General features: G+C 37.0%; 1 protein-coding gene across 3 annotated transcripts in view; it reads right to left on the bottom strand.

Moving 5' to 3' along the window:
* The window catches only part of arhgef1b (Rho guanine nucleotide exchange factor (GEF) 1b), a 171,333-nt gene that overhangs the window by 138,119 nt on the left and 14,994 nt on the right, over positions 1–18,220 (bottom strand). For all 3 annotated transcript variants that reach the window (XM_051920616.1, XM_051920618.1, XM_051920617.1), the window contains exons 2-3: positions 2,106–2,192; positions 1,785–1,859 (exon numbers count right to left, since the gene is read on the bottom strand). In XM_051920616.1, coding sequence (XP_051776576.1) covers positions 1,785–1,859; positions 2,106–2,132 — 102 coding nt within the window. In that variant the 5' untranslated portion in view covers positions 2,133–2,192. The remainder of the gene's footprint in view (positions 1–1,784; positions 1,860–2,105; positions 2,193–18,220) is intronic.

Genomic DNA, 18,220 nt, shown 5'->3' with positions numbered 1-18,220 from the left:
GTATTCGTGCCATGTACACAATGAAGCCATGTGCTGTCAATCGAGATTAAAGTGTTTTTGTGGCCACAGAGAAACTACAGCTTTGCAATTGCGATGATTTGGGTATGTCACAATTGTTTCTTGAATTTTACACCAAACTTTGAATGCCTTTACAACCCGTGAGATAATATGCAGATTTATACATATGTATAATACTACACAAGGTATTATTAAAGCAATCTGCATTCATGCAAATTGGCATGCACACATAAATAATTGCCCTAAGTGTGGATGAGCGTGCATTTGTGTATCGAAAGCAATATCACCTCATCAACACCGAGGTGGTCAAGGGTGAAAACTGTATTCTAGTAGCCAGCATATTACCCTGGAGAAGGATGGGTAATTGACAGCAAAATGTCACACAGGTATGCTGAGCTCTGTATTCCACGAACCCCTACTACATTCCTATAACATTTCACAAGACTAGGAAGGTTCAAGATGGCAGGTGGAGACTCCCCGGACATTGGATAACCACAGACTCGCAGAAGATAAGAGGATTACAGAGAGAGACACAAAATACCACAGTGGAAGACGAATAAGACACTGGTAGAGTGAATGTGACTTCAGAAACCGTGCCAGAATAGCCGTGGCTAGTTTCAGTATAACTTAATTTATGAACAATGCCCATGGTCTTAACAGTGGCAAAGTTGGATTCATCTATACATCCACCCATCCTTCTTCTAAACCTGCTTTACCCTGAGCAAGGTCACAGGAAAGCTGGAGCCTATCCAAGCAAGCATAGGGCACAAGTAAAGAACAATCCCAGCAGCATTTATTGCTAAATAATCATGGCCAATTTCAGCCTTTACTCTCATTCAGTGTGTGTGCCTTGGTCTTTCCATTTCAATGTTTGTTAAAAGTATTATTCTTTATTAGCTGTACAACCTATCCAAAATAAGTTGAAATCGAAGTAATAATGTAGACCTCAGAGTTAACATTTTCAGTGTACCATGCAACGTATGTGTCTATTATACGCCATTTGGTATGGGATTCATAAAAGCAGTGGTAATGTTTATGATGCGCCATCTTTTGGAATGATAGAGACATAGCAACCAGACACTTACCCTTTTATTAAGGTGATATTGTTGCAAAGAGGCAACAATTATATACAGCTCAGCACAATGCCATGCCTTATTATATTTTCCTTTTTTTTGACTACTATTTTGAATATTAATATTGTCTTTGTGATGCAACCTATATGTTAATATCAGAAAACTAAAAAAAACGACATTACAAGTTTCAATTTGCGGCTTGGGGTGTTATGAAGTCATGACGTCATTTACTCCCACTCATAGCTGGGAGTTAAGTGTAGAACATTTCATAAATATTTCTTATGTCCTGCTCTGAGGTAGGACAAATTCTTATCCTAGTGTGATTTTTAGTACAATTCATAGGAGCAATTCTGAGAGGCTTGATTAATATGGGCAACAGTCTAATATGGATTAGACAATTTATCTCTGGTTCAGGCCCTCAATGTTAAGGAATAATCAGCTTCACAAAACAGATGGACAAAACATATTTCATTTTCTCCAGCTGACCCATCACTTTTTTCAGATGTTCATCTGTTATATGACTTAAATTCTCTGGTTGATGCATTCTATATGGTGGATTGCAATGCTTACTTTTACAGGCTTTATACCATAAAGACTAACTAAAGATAAAAAGGTGGTCATCATAGTGCATTAATCCTTATTTACAGACACATGAACAAAAACCATTCAGTTTATGACAATTCAGAACCTTACCGGATCTATCTCATTCTCAAAATCTTCATCTTCTGCTCCAATTATATTCTTGTAGGGATTTCCACGGGCAATGTGCTGGAAAAATTCAAAAAGCAATGCAAGGATGTTGCAAATTTCCTCATATTAATTAAACCTAAATCACTGAAAACATCACTTTAACAATGTCAATTCTGAATTACTAAAAAGTGCACACACCATATTAATTTAGCCTTAAAGTTTTAAAAATAATGTTCTAATATTCAATATGCTTCCTTTTTGATGTATTTTAAATGTATTTTGCTCCTTAAACTAAAACACATTTAAAATTTTGATGATACATACCCCATCATGAAAATCCTCATTTGCCATTTTGCTGGAGCAGTACAAGGGGCAGGGCCTGCACCTGTCAATCAATACTCCACAAAAATCCTAAAACATTAGAAAACAGTTATTTAATAATGTTTAATTAAAAGTACAAAAACAAATTTCACCAAAAGAGCTAGGATGTTAATGTACAAAGCTGCTGCTAGAATTCAAATAATGCCTAAGTGTTCCTAATGCACACTTCATTGTCTTAATTTCAGCTGTAGAGATTGTCTCTGGGAGTAGCAGACAGTTTAAGACCCCTTAGCAAAGCAGAGCAGAAGCCATAAGCAGGTCAGGGAGGAAGAAGTCTAATTGTTTCCTCAGGAAATACACCCATTTCCTGCCAGCAGCTCTGGCTTTTCTTACTACACTGGAGAGGGAAACAACGCCTTACATAACCCCTGGAGAGAGTGTGTTGCCAAAAAGTGCCCAACATGTACCCTGGTCAAGAATATACTCTGTAAGACAAGGCAGTGCGTAAAAAAGTTAAGCCTTGTAATGTTGCACAGAATATTTTCACTGACACCTGAGAAACCAAAACACAGCATCTTTTCCTAGCAAAATGTCAAATAAATTAGTTTTCAGTAGATCTTTTGTTTTTGTTGTAACTTGTCCAAAGAAAAAATGCATTGCTAAAAAGTAAACAAAATATTTATTTTCTCAATATACAAAAAGTGTTATTCACCAGTTACCTTGCTGTTCTCTATGACTTTGAGAGCAATTCAAAGGAGAAATCACTAAAAACTGGATTGACAAAGGAAGAATCATTCAAATCCATAGGCTCCAGCATCTAACGCTCTGAACTGCACTGCCAAGTGAGTTCAATAATTGAGAGACAGAAATGCATCAGAAACAAGACTAAACAATTAAAACATCCCTAAAGACTGTGTACCTGTCTTTCACATATAAAAAAAGTAGACTGTGGCCATAACTGTGGTTCATAGTCAGCAATATTGTTTAGTTGAGATGTTCAAGTGATTCTCAGCAATTATTAAGAGGTCTACTGTACACAAAAAGAATATTTCCCACACAATTACAACATTGTTACCAGCCCATACAAATAACACAAGGCAGGATGATCTATGGATTCATGTTGTTTATGTTAAATTTTTAAATTTTGGTATGCTGCAGCAAAAATTGTAACTTGCAAGGTTATGATTTTTGTAACCTATAACTGTTATGTTTAGTGATAAACATCTACTGTGGGTTCAACTTTCTGTTCATGGTTGAGAAAAGGGGTACCCAGACGTTTTCTGATGCTGTATCCCAACTTCTTCATTTTCCAGCATGTTGTACAAAGACACTCTATAAATACCACAGTTGTAAACAATTATTTGTGGCCTTTCCATAGCATGAAAGAGACTAATCTATCTCATTAGCAAAGTGTTCTCACCCACTAAGTTGCCACACAAATTGCTGTTATCATTAGTGTTGATCTGTGAAAGTGTTTTTCATTGAATATTTCCTTGGAACTTTGTTGTGCAGCTGACTTAGACATACATACTTACACACATACACACACACACACACATGCACACGCACACACACACAAAGTAGCTATCAGACACTGTTCTAGCCCTCAAAGACATTTAAAATACAATTTTGCACCATTATAATCCTCAGTTCCCCCTTACCCATTGACTTCAATGCATTTCATCAAGTTTGAGAAAATTCTCCAACATTTCCACAATTTTGCAGAACTCACAGCAAAGCAAACTTCATGGGGTTCAACTATCACTATTCACCATTCTCTGTAAGTGCTAAATACTGTACTGCAAGAAAATCCCAATAGGGAAGAATGCTAGAAATATACTTTTATATACTAAATGTATACTAAATCCTCTCAGGTTGACGAAATACCTTGGAAGCATTATTTTCTAATTCCAAAATGTACTCTGCTTAAAATAATACTGACTTTACTGGAGAATTGTTCACAAATTTTAGGCCATCCAAGGAAACTATTTTTAAATTGATAAATTACTGGGGTACCTTGAGGAGCCGTTTAGAAACCAATGCTGTGCTTATCCAGTTATTTCACAAGATATCACTATATTTGGAAAACACCAAATCTTGCTACTTTTTATTTTATGAAATCATTGTTTACATTTATTCTAATGCTATGCAGTCTTTTCTAAAGCACATAAATTCCTTGTTACCAAATTAATAGTTTAAAAATGACTTTTCTTGGATAACCCAAGACTTTAGCAATACAGTATACAGTAATCCCTCCTCCATCGCGGGGGTTGCGTTCCAGAGCCACCCGCGAAATAAGAAAATCCGCGAAGTAGAAACCATATGTTTATATGGTTATTTTTATATTGTCATGCTTGGGTCACAGATTTGCGCAGAAACACAGGAGGTTGTAGAGAGACAGGAACGTTATTCAAACACTGCAAACAAACATTTGTCTTTTTTTCAAAAGTTTAAACTGTGCTCCATGACAAGACAGAGATGACAGTTCTGTCTCACAATTAAAAGAATGCAAACATATCTTCCTCTTCAAAGGAGTCCGCGTCAGGAGCACTGAACGTCAGAAAGTGAGAGAAAACCAAACAAATCAATAGAGCTGTCTGGCTTTTAAGTATGCGAAGCACCGCCGGTACAAAGCTGTTGAAGGCGGCAGCTCACACCCCCTCCGTCAGGAGCAGGGAGGGAGAGAGAGGGAGGAAAACAAACAGTGAAAAATCAATACGTGCCCTTTCAGCTTATAAGTATGCGAAGCACCGTGCAGCATGTCGTTTCAGGAAGCAGCTGCACAAAAGATAGCAACGTGAAGATAACTTTTCAGCATTTTTAGACGAGCGTCCGTATCGTCTAGGTGTGCGAACAGCCCCCCTGCTCACACCCCCTACGTCAGGATCAGAGAAAGTCAGCGCAAGAGAGAGAGAGCGAGAGAAAGAGAGAGAGAGAGAGAGAGAAACAAAAGTAAGTTGGGTAGCTTCTCAGCCATCTGCCAATAGCATCCCTTGTATGAAATCAACTGGGCAAACCAACTGAGGAAGCATGTACCAAAAATTAAAAGACCCACTGTCCTCAGAAATCCGCGAACCAGCAAAAAATCCGCGATATATATTTAAATATGCTTACATATAAAATCCGCGATAGAGTGAAGCGCGATATAGCGAGGGATCACTGTACACTTTGTTACAACAAACACAGTTAATGTCAATCCGCTCCCCCATCCGGGCCTCTACTGACCATGTGATCTTTATTTTTCATAAATTACAGGTACATCAATATTTGTGTTAGGTTAGGCAAAGATTATTTTAGGTTCTCTGTGCTGTATGCTTAATAAAAAATGTTTTTTAGAAATTAATAATAATGGCTAATTCCTTGCTAGTCCTCTTGTACATTATTAATATATCACTTTGCAATTACAGTCTTCTTTACAATGCCACAAGGTTTTTCTCTCTGTGCATGTAAGGGCTGAAAGTATAACAATTTAAAAATTTGGACAGCACACAAATGCTTGATAATCAACAATTTTTGGAAATGTCTCCATAGTAAAGCAAAATACTGGACATGAATTACACTTTTCATAAATTTTTCAAACTATGCGATTAAACTACATTTTTAAACAGAAAATGCAGTACCTTTGCATCTGGATATACTGTCCATGGAGATAATACAAAGTTTAAACAAAGTATAAAAATGAATAATAATTTCTTAGTTGTTCTTACTGAAATTTATTCCCTTAATATCTCAAATCAAGTGTGTACCATCATCTTCCTTTTTTTCCCAATATCTGATGAAGATGCTGTTTTTCAAAATGTGACAAGAAGAGAACATGACAGTGTTTTTGAGTAAGTAAAAGTAATTTTTGGTACTTTTTTTGGTAGAGATTTATTCACACCCAAGGTATACTGAGGCAGGGTTAATCTTAGGCTTTGATGATCATGGAACCTTGATACTTTTAGCTGTTTTTAATTTTGAATAAATCAACTTTAAATCACGTTTGTAACATTACCAAATGCCCTAATTTGGTGACGTTCTTTCGATATGTTTTTCTTCTGAGATCTTTCTCACCAACACCAAAAAGAACTGTATGTAGCACGTTCAACAGTAAGCAGCTCAAGTGAATTAATAACATTAGCACCCCGGTTTAAAAAAAAAAAAAAAAATTAAAACCACTGTACAAATACTGTATAAAGAAAAAGTACTTAGTGACATAGTACTTCTGATCCATCAGATTTACCAATGGCACTATAACTAAGACCTGCCTGAGGTTTGTTCCTGCCTTGCGCCCTGTGTTGGCTGGGATTAGCTCCAGCAGACCCCCGTGACCCTGTGTTAGGATATAGCGGGTTGGAAAATGACTGACTGACTATAACTAAGGCCCACTGATTTAGAAAATTTTCTGTAATCTCAAAGAAACAGGACAACTGTTTACATAGAAACAATATATGAGGAGTTGGTTTTATAACCAAAAAGCTAAACTGTGGTAACACTAAAAATTCTGTTTGGGTAGATACCTGTATAATCAATTTGTATATACTTATCTCTCAAAACTTATTAAACACTCTGCTGCTGAAATAGACTTGATTGCAGGTATTAGCTCTATTAAACTGATAAAAGGTTCTCACAGGCTTTCTCACTTGGATGCTCATGTCCAATCCCACTGCCACTGCCAAGTGAAACATAGCACAACACACAGCATCTTCCTGTGTGAATCAAATCACCAATCAGATTGAACTGAAGAAAACACTGGGTTAGGGATGTCACAATGCAGTGTTCTCCCCAGAAATTTTTTCCAGTTGGGTGGCATGAAAAAGTAACCAGGTGGGGCAGGACGGGGAAATTTGGTGGTGGGGAACATTAAATGTGCACTATTTTTATTAGTTAATTATTATTAATTATTTTCCAATGCTCAATATGACTTCCTTTTTTAAGGTTTGACACTTGTGCCAGAATACTTTTTATTAAATTTAAGAAGTATCCAATTCAGGATCCAGCAACCCTAACAAAAATTTGAGAACACAGACGTCACTTCCTGACGCCCTTTTTCTGATATCTGACAGGCTGGTTCCACAAGTCTTTTTTTTTATTTTATCAGTCCTCCTCTCGCCCGCCCACCTCCACATCCTCTTTGCTTGTGAAGTGCTGCTCCGCCCCCGCTATTAGCATGTACAGCCTCTACTCGCCTGCCCACCTCTCCATACTCCTTGCTACTTTAATTAAACTGCTCCACCCCCGCTATTACCATGTACATCCCCCTCCCCATACTCTCTGCTTGTGAACTCTGCCCTTAGGATCGCAAGTTGCGAGGGGAACTCTCACAATGTCATGCGAGATGACAGCCGGGCGCTCAACTAAATTAGCTAAAAGACGCTAGGGAGAACACTGCAATGCTAATATTTTTTGGATGTTACAATCTTGGGGGATTTCAGCACAGGGTTTTTATAAGAATTATATCATCATATACAGTACTATCCGATTTATTTTGGTATGTGCACATTTTACATTTGTTCTCCAGCATTTTCTCTCAAGTAACTGAAAAATACTGCTTAAAAACAATAATATAAATAAAAATTCAAAAATTATTGCATCTGCACAGCTGAGTTAGTAAATTCCAAGATAATTCTGGATACTTTCATGTAATTAAACTCTTTACAGCTGTTCTACTAACATGCTTTTAAAATCTGGCTTGTAAAGAGAATCACTCTCTTAGGTCTGTAACATTTGCTGTTGTAAGATTTGCATCATTAACTGGTTAAAAGACTTTCTAAAGAGTGGATGAGTCAAATTAATTAAAATTCCAAATGTCACAAACGTCTGTTGCTTTAATTTTCCAACTCTGTCCCTCCAAACATCAATCTTCTCAGTTTTAAATGACTGGTTTTTTTTAGAATTCTTATAAAACAGTCTTTGTTGTACTGTTTTTCAAGTATATTTCATGAGTAATCAGATTTTGTTGTTTCTTAGCATGTGTACAAATCCAGAATTAGAAAATTTACTGTACTGATGTTATCAGCATCCAACAATGCACAGTATATCATTCAAATATATGGCATACATATTTGTGCTAGGTTGATCACATTTTACAAGTTATACTCATGAACATCAGTTTGCCTTAAAAAAAAAAAAAAAAGTGAATGCCACACATTTTAAATTTGCATATTCATTCATTTTCCTGTCTCAGCGATCATACGTTTCTGCTAACAATGTACATGTTGTGTTAATAGGGAGATGTACTGTACTTTGTGCTTTGAAGCTTTGGAAGATAAAATTAATTTTAGTTTGGTACTAACAAATGGAGCAGCTCATTTCATCAGCAGTGTAGACAAGTCAAGAAACCACTTTGTTTGAAACTTGCTTTAATTTTACTTGCTACATCTACTGTTAGCAGCACCAAGTAGTCCTATATGCGTAATTGTGGATGCATGCAAGGCTTTCTCCATGACCCTGAACTGTACACTGTATATGAAAATTAACTAATACTTGAACAGACATCTATACATGAGCTCCTCACAATCAGAGAATGAATGACAACATCCATTACTTTATCAGAAGTGTTGGACACTTTATTAGCCTACTTGGTGTCAAAGCTCAGAATTCTATGTTATTACAATTAAGCCAGAGTCAGACTCGGGGGTGAATATAATAATCTGCTTTACACTGTTAAACCTGAATAACTCTCAAGACAGGATTCTGCTTCCATCTAGTGGATGAAATAACATTGGCTACAAAAAAATCATGAATATTTCCATGTGGTCTGCCACTTTGTGGTAACTCATTAAAATCCAAAAATGTGGCAGAGCCTTCAACCAAAAACACAGGGGCAAATGAAAAGTCGCAAAGCAAATTTTAGAACAAACTGAAGCTGAACCATTGCTCAAATTAAGCAATAGTAGCGGTGATGGGAATTGGTCATTAGACATGGACACAAATACTGAAATTGATGCATATGGCACTTTACAACTAAACTGCCATGATATGCCTGGTGACTTCGGTAGCAAGATGCTTCACCGTAGTCTGACAGTAGCTCCAAGGCTGTGTGACTGTGATTAAGCGCAAACACAAGACATTAGCCCCCTAATCACTTTTCACAAGGCAGCAACTGTCAAAGTTCATGTCAGGGGAAATGTGGAAGTCACCAACCTTACACTGTGGTAGTCTACAATAGCCTGCACACAGTCCTACCAATGAAGAAGAATATCTGAGTAGAAGAAGAATGTAGAGGAAAATAAACATGGTTGCAATGGTGAGTCGGATAGAGAAGGGGGAAGGAGATGGAAAAAAATTGAGACAGAAACTTTCTAAAGTGTGGGAGCACTTCACCGAAAAAGAAAAAAAGTTGAATGCAGATTATACAAAGCAGAGCTTTCTTTTCATGGCAGCACCACCACGATGCATGAGCACCTGAAACTCAAGCATCCTGGAGCTGTGATGCCACGGTCTCTTGAGAGGTAAGTTTTACAAAGTAAAGTTAGTGTCATGTGTTAACGTTGACGTTTGTACTATAATGTGTATATCAAGGTTTCGACAATGATAGCTAACCCTTAAACCGCCACATACTTTTGGGTTAATGCACTCCTGGACACCAAATACTTTTTAGCTGCATTTTTTAAGTAAACGTCACAATTCACAAAGAAAATGTGAAATTTTAATGGAACACATGTTTTTTTCATGCAAACAGCATCACAATTATTCCAATACTGATCATTTTACACACTGCAAATGAACTGTAAAAACTATAAAAAAAAAAAAAAAAACTAAAACAATCTATTATTATATGTTCAAGGTGCAACTGACGCCATTGATGAAATTCAGTAAATCACCGAGCCAACTATGCTTGAACTGGAAGCACGCAAATACACAGAGGTAAACGCTGATGATTGCAGGCTCATCTAGTGTAGCAGCTGAATACCAGAGACAGTGGTGCTACAGTTCTGCCGGGACCGGCAGTGGTAATGAGCTGGCTGCTCAATGAATATACGGCACTGACTGATCAGCTCCGGCGTGCTGGAAAATTTCTCTGTGAAGCAAATATAGCCGGTTGCAGCATTCCATGAATATACATTGCCGAATATACTCAGCTATGGCATGCTGGCAAATTGCACTGAGAAACAACTTTAGCCGGTTGCGGAGTTCAATGAATGTACTGTGTGCTTCCAAATTGCACTGGAAACCGACTCTAGCGGGTTGCAGTGTTCAATGAATGTACTTTTCCGAATATACTCGGCTCTGGCGTGCTGGCAAATTGCATTGGGAACCGACTATAGCCAGTTCCGGCAGTTTAAGGGTTTACAATGAATATAACTTCAATTATGTTTGTTAACGTGTTTGGAGCTATATAGTAAACGAGTGAATAGGAGTAGCTGAGCCGTCCTAGTTTTTTTTTTTCTTCTTTTTTCGTATAATATTTGAGTTCATATGAATAGTAAACCATCTCTAACTAACGTTAGGTAACTTGTGTTTTGGAGCATATCAGTAATTAGCTTGTTACATATTTTAGTCCGTTATTTTTTTATTTTGGCATAATATAGTACATGATGTGATAAACTATGCCGCTTTTCCTTCAGAGTGTGATGATTAAAACATCTTTCTCTGTTGCTCTTTATGTTTCAGTGGTACTAAGCAAAGGCGTGTAGACGTGTTTATCCTGAACAGAGGCTCTTGCACTGCTCAAATGGCTGAAGTGTTTACAGAAAGCATCCTGAACATGATTGTCAATGACATGCGATCTATATCTATGGTTGAAGATCAGGGTGTCAAGCAGATGATCAACACATTTCATCCAGGCTACACCATACCCTCCAGAACTCATTTTACAAAGCTCATTGAGGGAAAGTATGAATCTGCTATTACTCAGATGAAAACTGTTCTTAAATCAGCCAAGAACAAGATTGCTCTGACAGGTGATGGTGAGACCAGTGTTGCCACAGAGGCTTATCTTGGTATCACTTGCCACTTTATAAATGATGAATGGAAGCTCATTAGCTTCAGCCTCACAACCATGCCATTAGAAGAATGACACACTGGGACAAACATCGCCGCATGCATTGAACAGGCTGTGGAAAAGTTCGAGATCCCTTCAAGCAAAATTGTGGCAGTTGTTCATGACAATGGCTCCAATGTCATCCTGCTGCTGACATCTTGCAAGAAAAACATGGGTGGATGTCTGTCCACTGTGCAGGCCACACTTTGCAGTTGGTGATCAATAATGCACTGAAACACCCTCAGATCAGTAAAGCACTTGGAGCAGCAAGTGAATTGGCTTCAAACAAACTGAAGACCAAGCAGAAACAGATGGGGACCCAGGAGCACAAACCTGTCCAAGATGTCTCTGCCAGGTGAAACAGCACTTATTATATGATAACTCACCTCCTGGAACAAAGATGGCCACTGACTGCAACTCTGTCTGACCCAACAGTAACTCGAGTGAAACAACACCTAGACCTCAAAGCTGATCAGTGGATCATTTTAGAGGAGCTGGCTAAAGCTCTCCAGGACTTTGAATGTGCTACAGTCTACTTGAGTGAGGAAAGCTATGTGACTGCCTCTACTCTGCCTCCACTGGTCAAAGGGATTCTGAAATCCACCCACAGTGCATATGATACAGCTGCTGTGCAGGCCTTCCAGGCAGCTGCTTCAGAGGAGATCACTGCATGTTGGTCAAGAGAGGTTACCTTAAAAGATGATGATCCAAACAAACTGATCATTGCAACTTCACTAGACCCACGATTTCGAAAGTTGAAATTCCTGAAACCAGAAGAGAGGTTCAGTGTTCAGAACAAAATATAGGCTCTGGCCCTCCAGTCCATGAATGGGAGTATTACTTAAAACAACCAGCTTGCCACGGGGCACGAAGAAGCAAGATGATGAGGATGCTTCAACTTTAGCTGAGAGAACTTCAAATAGATCTCTACTAGCTCTTGATTCACTGCTTGGATGTGACTCAACAGACAGCGACAATGAGAACACTGAAGAAGATACTCACGAACAACTGATCACTAATGAAGTAAGATTTATTTATTGAAATAAGAATAGTGCATATTAAACATGTCAATATTAAACATTTCAGATGTAGCCAACTGGCTAATTTTTACCTGTTATCCCATGCCAGGTGTTGATGTTCTTTGGAGAGAAGCCCATCTCGAAGACAGAAAATCCTCTGTCTTGGTGGAAGGTGAATGAGGTAAAGTATCCCACTCTTGCCTTACTGGCAAAATCATTCTTGTGTATTCCTGCTACCTCTACTCCCACTGAGCGTCTCTTCTCAGCTGCTGGGAACATTGTCTCAAAGAAGAGAACTAGCCTCACACCAGAGCATGTTGAAATGCTCACGTTCCTGCACTGCAATCAGGAATATATGAACTGAATCTTTTATAAACTGTACATTATTGATTTATTTTATTTGCATCGAATCTTTGTTTAAAAACTTTTGGACTTTAAGACACACCAGTGGCCATTTTTGGTTAAGTTAAATACACTTTTTTTGTTTAAATATTTTGAGCACTTTAGTTTGTATTGATTAATGTATTTCTTTTTTATTGTGATGGTCACACTAATATAAAAACCATCTGATTATTTTGAAATTCATATGTTTCTCTGGTTATTTTAATTTGATTATTGTTAATTTTAATCGTGTTAATGCACAGACATCAGGGTGACATTCACAGGTGGACAGAAGTGAGCAGATGAGGTAAGACATGCACTGGAGCCCAGAACAGGATGTGCAACCACAGGTCGCAGGCACCAAAATAGGCATGAAATAATCGCGACTAATTGAAACAAAAATTGAACGATTAGTCGACTACCAAAATAATCATTAGTTGCAGCCCTACTCCTTACACCTTACACCATTAAGAAATACTGTTACTATTTTGGAATTTTGGTATCGATTTGGTGCCGGTCAGGTCTTGCGACATCCCTACTCTGGCTAACAATCATAATGGGGCAGACTTACACATATTATGCACAGTTCATATACATGTTTAAACACAAAAACACTAACAGACCAACACAAAATAACATTTCCCACTTCCTTTTGTATGCAAGGTTTGTGCTTTATGTTGAAATAAAGTCACAAGTTTTCCAGTAATTCGTAGGTGGTTATAAATCAGTGATATTATTCAAGATTTTGTGGCTACAAAACATCCATGTTTAATCATACATGCTGAAGCAAGGAAAGTCCAAAAATAGCTTTTTCATTGGCAGTATAAAATATGCCACAGATAGTCAGAGCACATGAACAGCACTAATTAAAAATCAGGTAGAAAAGGCAGTGCTTTCATAAAGTCAATGAGTGCATTTACATGTCCATTAATGACAAGGTTATTCATGGAAACGGCTTCTAAAATGCCATGTAAACCCTTATTCTGGCTAGAGAAACCTGGATATTGGTCTCTGGGAAACCAGGTAACCATACATAGATATCTTTGCAAGTAACCCAGTTATTTTGCCATATAAAACCCTTAACCATGTTACAGTTAAGGATTCTGTAGTCTGTGCATGTCCTCTGCACTTTTATCCTGTGCATGTGTTAGTTTCATACACGATGCTAACAGCCACAGACAGAAAATGATGGAAGTGTCAACAAAATTTTATTATACTATATATCACAAATTTTGTTATTTGTTAATGATTTTCTTGTAGCATTTAGTATTTTTGACTTTTTATTCAGAGCACTGTATTTCGAGTAAACATCTTTCATCTGGCATCTAATGTTCATATTATTTTGTACCCAGTGCTGCTTATTAAACGTTTTCCTGTGTTTTATTCTTGCTGTTTAAGTTTTTATGAAACACTTTGGACATGGGAAAGGTAGTATATAAATAAAATGTATCATCAATGTAAAAATGATACTGTGAAAAAGCAAACAGAAAAATGCCAATTTTAAAATAAAATTAAAATCACTGCCAGTTGTTCACTGTAAAGCACTTTAATGGACACATAACATGCTTAAATAATCTTGCAGCATACTAACATGACTTCTGCTCCTCTATGTTGTGATTCTAAGTTTAATAACTTGATAAAAGTAAATGAGTTCACAATTTTAGTCTGCACAATCAGAAATATCTTGTGCAAATATAGTTTTTTCATAATGTTTACTATATATGCAAAACCTATATAAGTAAATTGATACATGTTCTCTGAAACCATTGTCTCACATAACACTACTACTGTATGTGCATAGAACAATCATCTCACCATTAACAACAGCAAAACCAAGGAGCTGATCATACACTTCAGGAAGCAGCAGGCAGACTACCAGTACCATTATGATGCATTCTACTTATACTTGTGTGTGCATGTGTCTATCTGATGGTACTGTATTATTGTGACTGTTCTGAGGAAATTTCATTTTACTATGTACACTGTACTATCTACACATGACAATAAACCTGAACTTAATGTATAATGCACAGTATGTCTTTTGTGACCATAAATATGACAGTCAAGTATAAATGTTATAAATAAAAGAATATTGGTGTATTTCAAAGAAGAAAATTAATAAGCATATATAACTTGTGACATTAAGATGCATTATCTGGGTCAAAAAGAACCTAACATAAATATGTAGGTTAGGAGGTCAGTGAAGGATGGAGCATTTACCGAACGGCCAAAGCAGCATACACATCTGATTTAGAAACGGAATGCTTCAGTAAAAACTGGTGGCATACAAGCAATCAAAGAAGATGAAATCACACCTGTTGAAATCTTCTGTATTACTTAAGTAGACTCTGACCTGACAGAAATCACATGGTTATTAAAAATTAAAAATATGGATCTAAGATTTTAATCTATTTGGCCACATGTGCAGTTTTCCACTGCTAAATGTATTTTGTTCTAAGAAACCTTGTCTTGTTCAAGTCACTCTACCAGCTTAATTATTACATAAAACAAACCATAGCTATTAATTTCTACTTTCCAGTACAGACTTTCACAAACACACTGAAATACTCTGCTTTTATTCACATAGACAAATTACCACCATACACAACATTGCATAATACCAATGTTTGGTTTAGATGACACCACTTGGTAAGAGCAGACCTCCAAAAATGGAAAAAAAATCTATATTTTGGCTTTGCTATGATTAGGCTTTCAGAAAGCATACTTCTAACTGACACAGTGTTCTGAAATTGTTTCTATGTTTAGATACCTACACAGGGCTTTTCAAAACGCTATAAACAAAGAAAACGCTGCATCAGGGTTTGACAAGCAGACATCTCAAATTTGAAAATTAATCTAATACTAAATGATAAACTATGAACACTTAGAACACTTCACTAAATCTGTTGATTAGAACAATGTCAAACTAATGATCAATAAAAATAAGTCTATATTAGCCAATTCATTTTTGTTCAACAAGGTAACAGAAAGTCATTCAAAATTTCAAAATCCTGAAGAACAAAGACTCAGATTCATAAAACAATATGAAAACACCACAGAATTCCAAAGGACATGCACAACTGTTATACGTCTTCTTAGAAAGAGTCAGAAAAGTATATACAAATATTACACAATAATATTGCTTTGAAAATGATCTATAAAACAGGAAACATTAAGGGATTCCACATTTTCTGGATACACATTTCCACTATTTTCCCAAGATTTAATTGCATCATTCAAAGGACTAACAAACTAACTGTTCCCAACTGCTAATACAAAATCTCAAAAGTCTCTGTTGGCAACATGATTCAGGTCATTGGTGAACACAATTTGCCAATTCAAACAGCAGCTAATGGCTGAAAAGCAGATGTTCTAACCTTGGACATAAATTATAAACAAGTGAGAATTACACAAATCCAAATAAATCATCCATCCATCCATTTTCTAAGTTGGAGCCTATCGTAGAAAGCACAGGGTGCTAGGCAAGAACAATTCCGGCACAGGGTGGCAGTCCATTGCCGAGTGAACACACAGACAGACACTCACACACTAGGGCCATCATCAACTGTAAATTTGGCCACTGAAGAGACTCTTATATTACTTTCATATTCTCCACAAAACATGCAAGATATAATCAAAATAGAAGCATCATCTACTTACTTTAAAAGTTAACTACAGAAAGTCCAAATACATCATTTCAGTATGTCTAGCTTACATATACAGAGGTTCTGAACAATGTGTCTCTGAAAATAAGTTCAGAAGGACTCCACTTAACTGGACAGCTGCATGAAATTACAAACACAAACAGCTAAAACATCCTGAATGCTTATTGGCATGAAAAGAATGCTTCCATGCATTAGGAGACAAATGAAATATGAAAACATAATAAAACTGACATATTTCTGTATGAATGCAAATGTTATGCTATATTTTATGCATATCTCTCACTCTTATGTGAATTTAGTTTTGATATTACTTAGGGCTCTGTTCTAGAATCATTTCTGTGTTTTCACTGCATACTGTATATCACTAAATGGAGATGTTTGATTTGATTATAACCATTCATTAATCTTACATGAGATTCAGTTACATTTATCAACAAAACTAAATGATACTAGGGCATCACGGTGGTGCAGTGGTAGTGCCCCTGCCTTGCAGTAAGGCTCCCTGCGTGGAGTTTGCATGTTTTCCACATGTCTGTGTCTGTTCCTGTGGGCGCTCCAGCTTCCTCCCACAGTCCAAAGAAATGCAGATTAAGTGGACTGGTAATCCAGAATTGACCCTTGATGTGTGTGTTCACCCTGCAATAGAATGGCACACTGTGTTTTGCTTCTGCCTTGCACCCTACGCTAGCACCCCCACAACCCTATTCAGGAATAAGCAGGGTTAAAAAATGACTGACTGACTAAAAGATACTTCTCCTATTATGTTAGCAATTAACTGCTTTAGTGAGATATAAAGGTGGATGAAATTATCTCACTTGATTTTAAAGTAAAAAAAGAAGAAGTTGTTTTATCAGTAGATGGAAATTATGCAAACATAACAACAATGCGACAGTTTATTAATTTAAAAGACCTGACCTTTACCTTTGTTAGACCCACAAGAAACATAGGCATTATATGTAACGCTTTTTTTCTATTACAACTTACTTTCTCCCTCTGATAAAACTGAAAATGAAGGTTTCTTAATATGTGGGATAAACAAAAACTATAATCTGTGATGGACTGGTTTGATACTTAGGGTTAGTTTATGCCTTAAAGGAATACTCAACCCAATAATAATTTTGTTACACATAATTCACCACGTCTTTTGTTTTGATGGTCAGCAGACATTTTTATTGTCATGTTTTCATGAAGAAACAAAATAATATTCATAATTATTAGGTTATCCAAGTATTTGTAAACGCAATCCTCATTCTCCCTAGAACAAAATATTAGCAGATGATGTGTACGTGACTCTATTTAATACAAGTTCACATCTGATATCTGCAACTCAGAATCAGAAAAGCTTTGAAAACCAAAACATTTTTCTCTAGGCTTAAGCATCGACAGTCAAGGAAGGTTACAAATAAATAGACTGGACGCAGCCTGCTCTAAAACCTGCCGAGTGCCATACAATATGTAAATAAATAATAACAATTTCGACAAATCTTGTAATTGACAGAAAATAAAATTGTTCCTGGAATAAAACAGAAAAACCATCAAAACATTCATCTGAATATTTACTGCTATCAGTTTGCGGTGATCCTCCAAAAACATATTACAAAAATGAAAAAAGTGGGTTTAAAGATGTCACTGTGACTTTTTTTGTCCAAGACTAGGTGTAGTGATTCCAGGATGGAATTAGAAATCAATCACCTTAAAGTGGATGCACACATATGAATAGGAATAGCTATGCATGCATCAGATAGGTTAAAGAATGCTTTGTTTTTCATATACAGTGGAACCTCGAGATACGAGCACCTCTGTATACGAGAAATTCAAAATACGAGGAAAGTATGAGCGAAAAATTCAGCTCTAAATACGAGCATTGGTTCGCGTAACGAGCCACGAGCCGGGCTGTGGGTATAGCTCGCGGCTTAGCAAGGGGGCGTGGTAGCAGTTGCGAGCCGCGATCTGCGGTGTCTGCGTTTCTCACTTAAGTGCACAGGTGGGAAACTGCCCACATCCATGATTGTTCCTGTGGCTGATGGGCTGCAGCTGCCATGTCCTCCCCGCATATATAGAGAAGCGCGAGCAGGTTAAGGGGGAGAA

This window comes from Erpetoichthys calabaricus, chromosome 17 (genome assembly GCF_900747795.2).
Source record: "Erpetoichthys calabaricus chromosome 17, fErpCal1.3, whole genome shotgun sequence".
Taxonomy (NCBI): Eukaryota; Metazoa; Chordata; class Cladistia; order Polypteriformes; family Polypteridae; genus Erpetoichthys; species Erpetoichthys calabaricus.
Note: the sequence above shows the minus strand (reverse complement) of the source record. Positions and strands in the feature narration are given on the sequence as shown.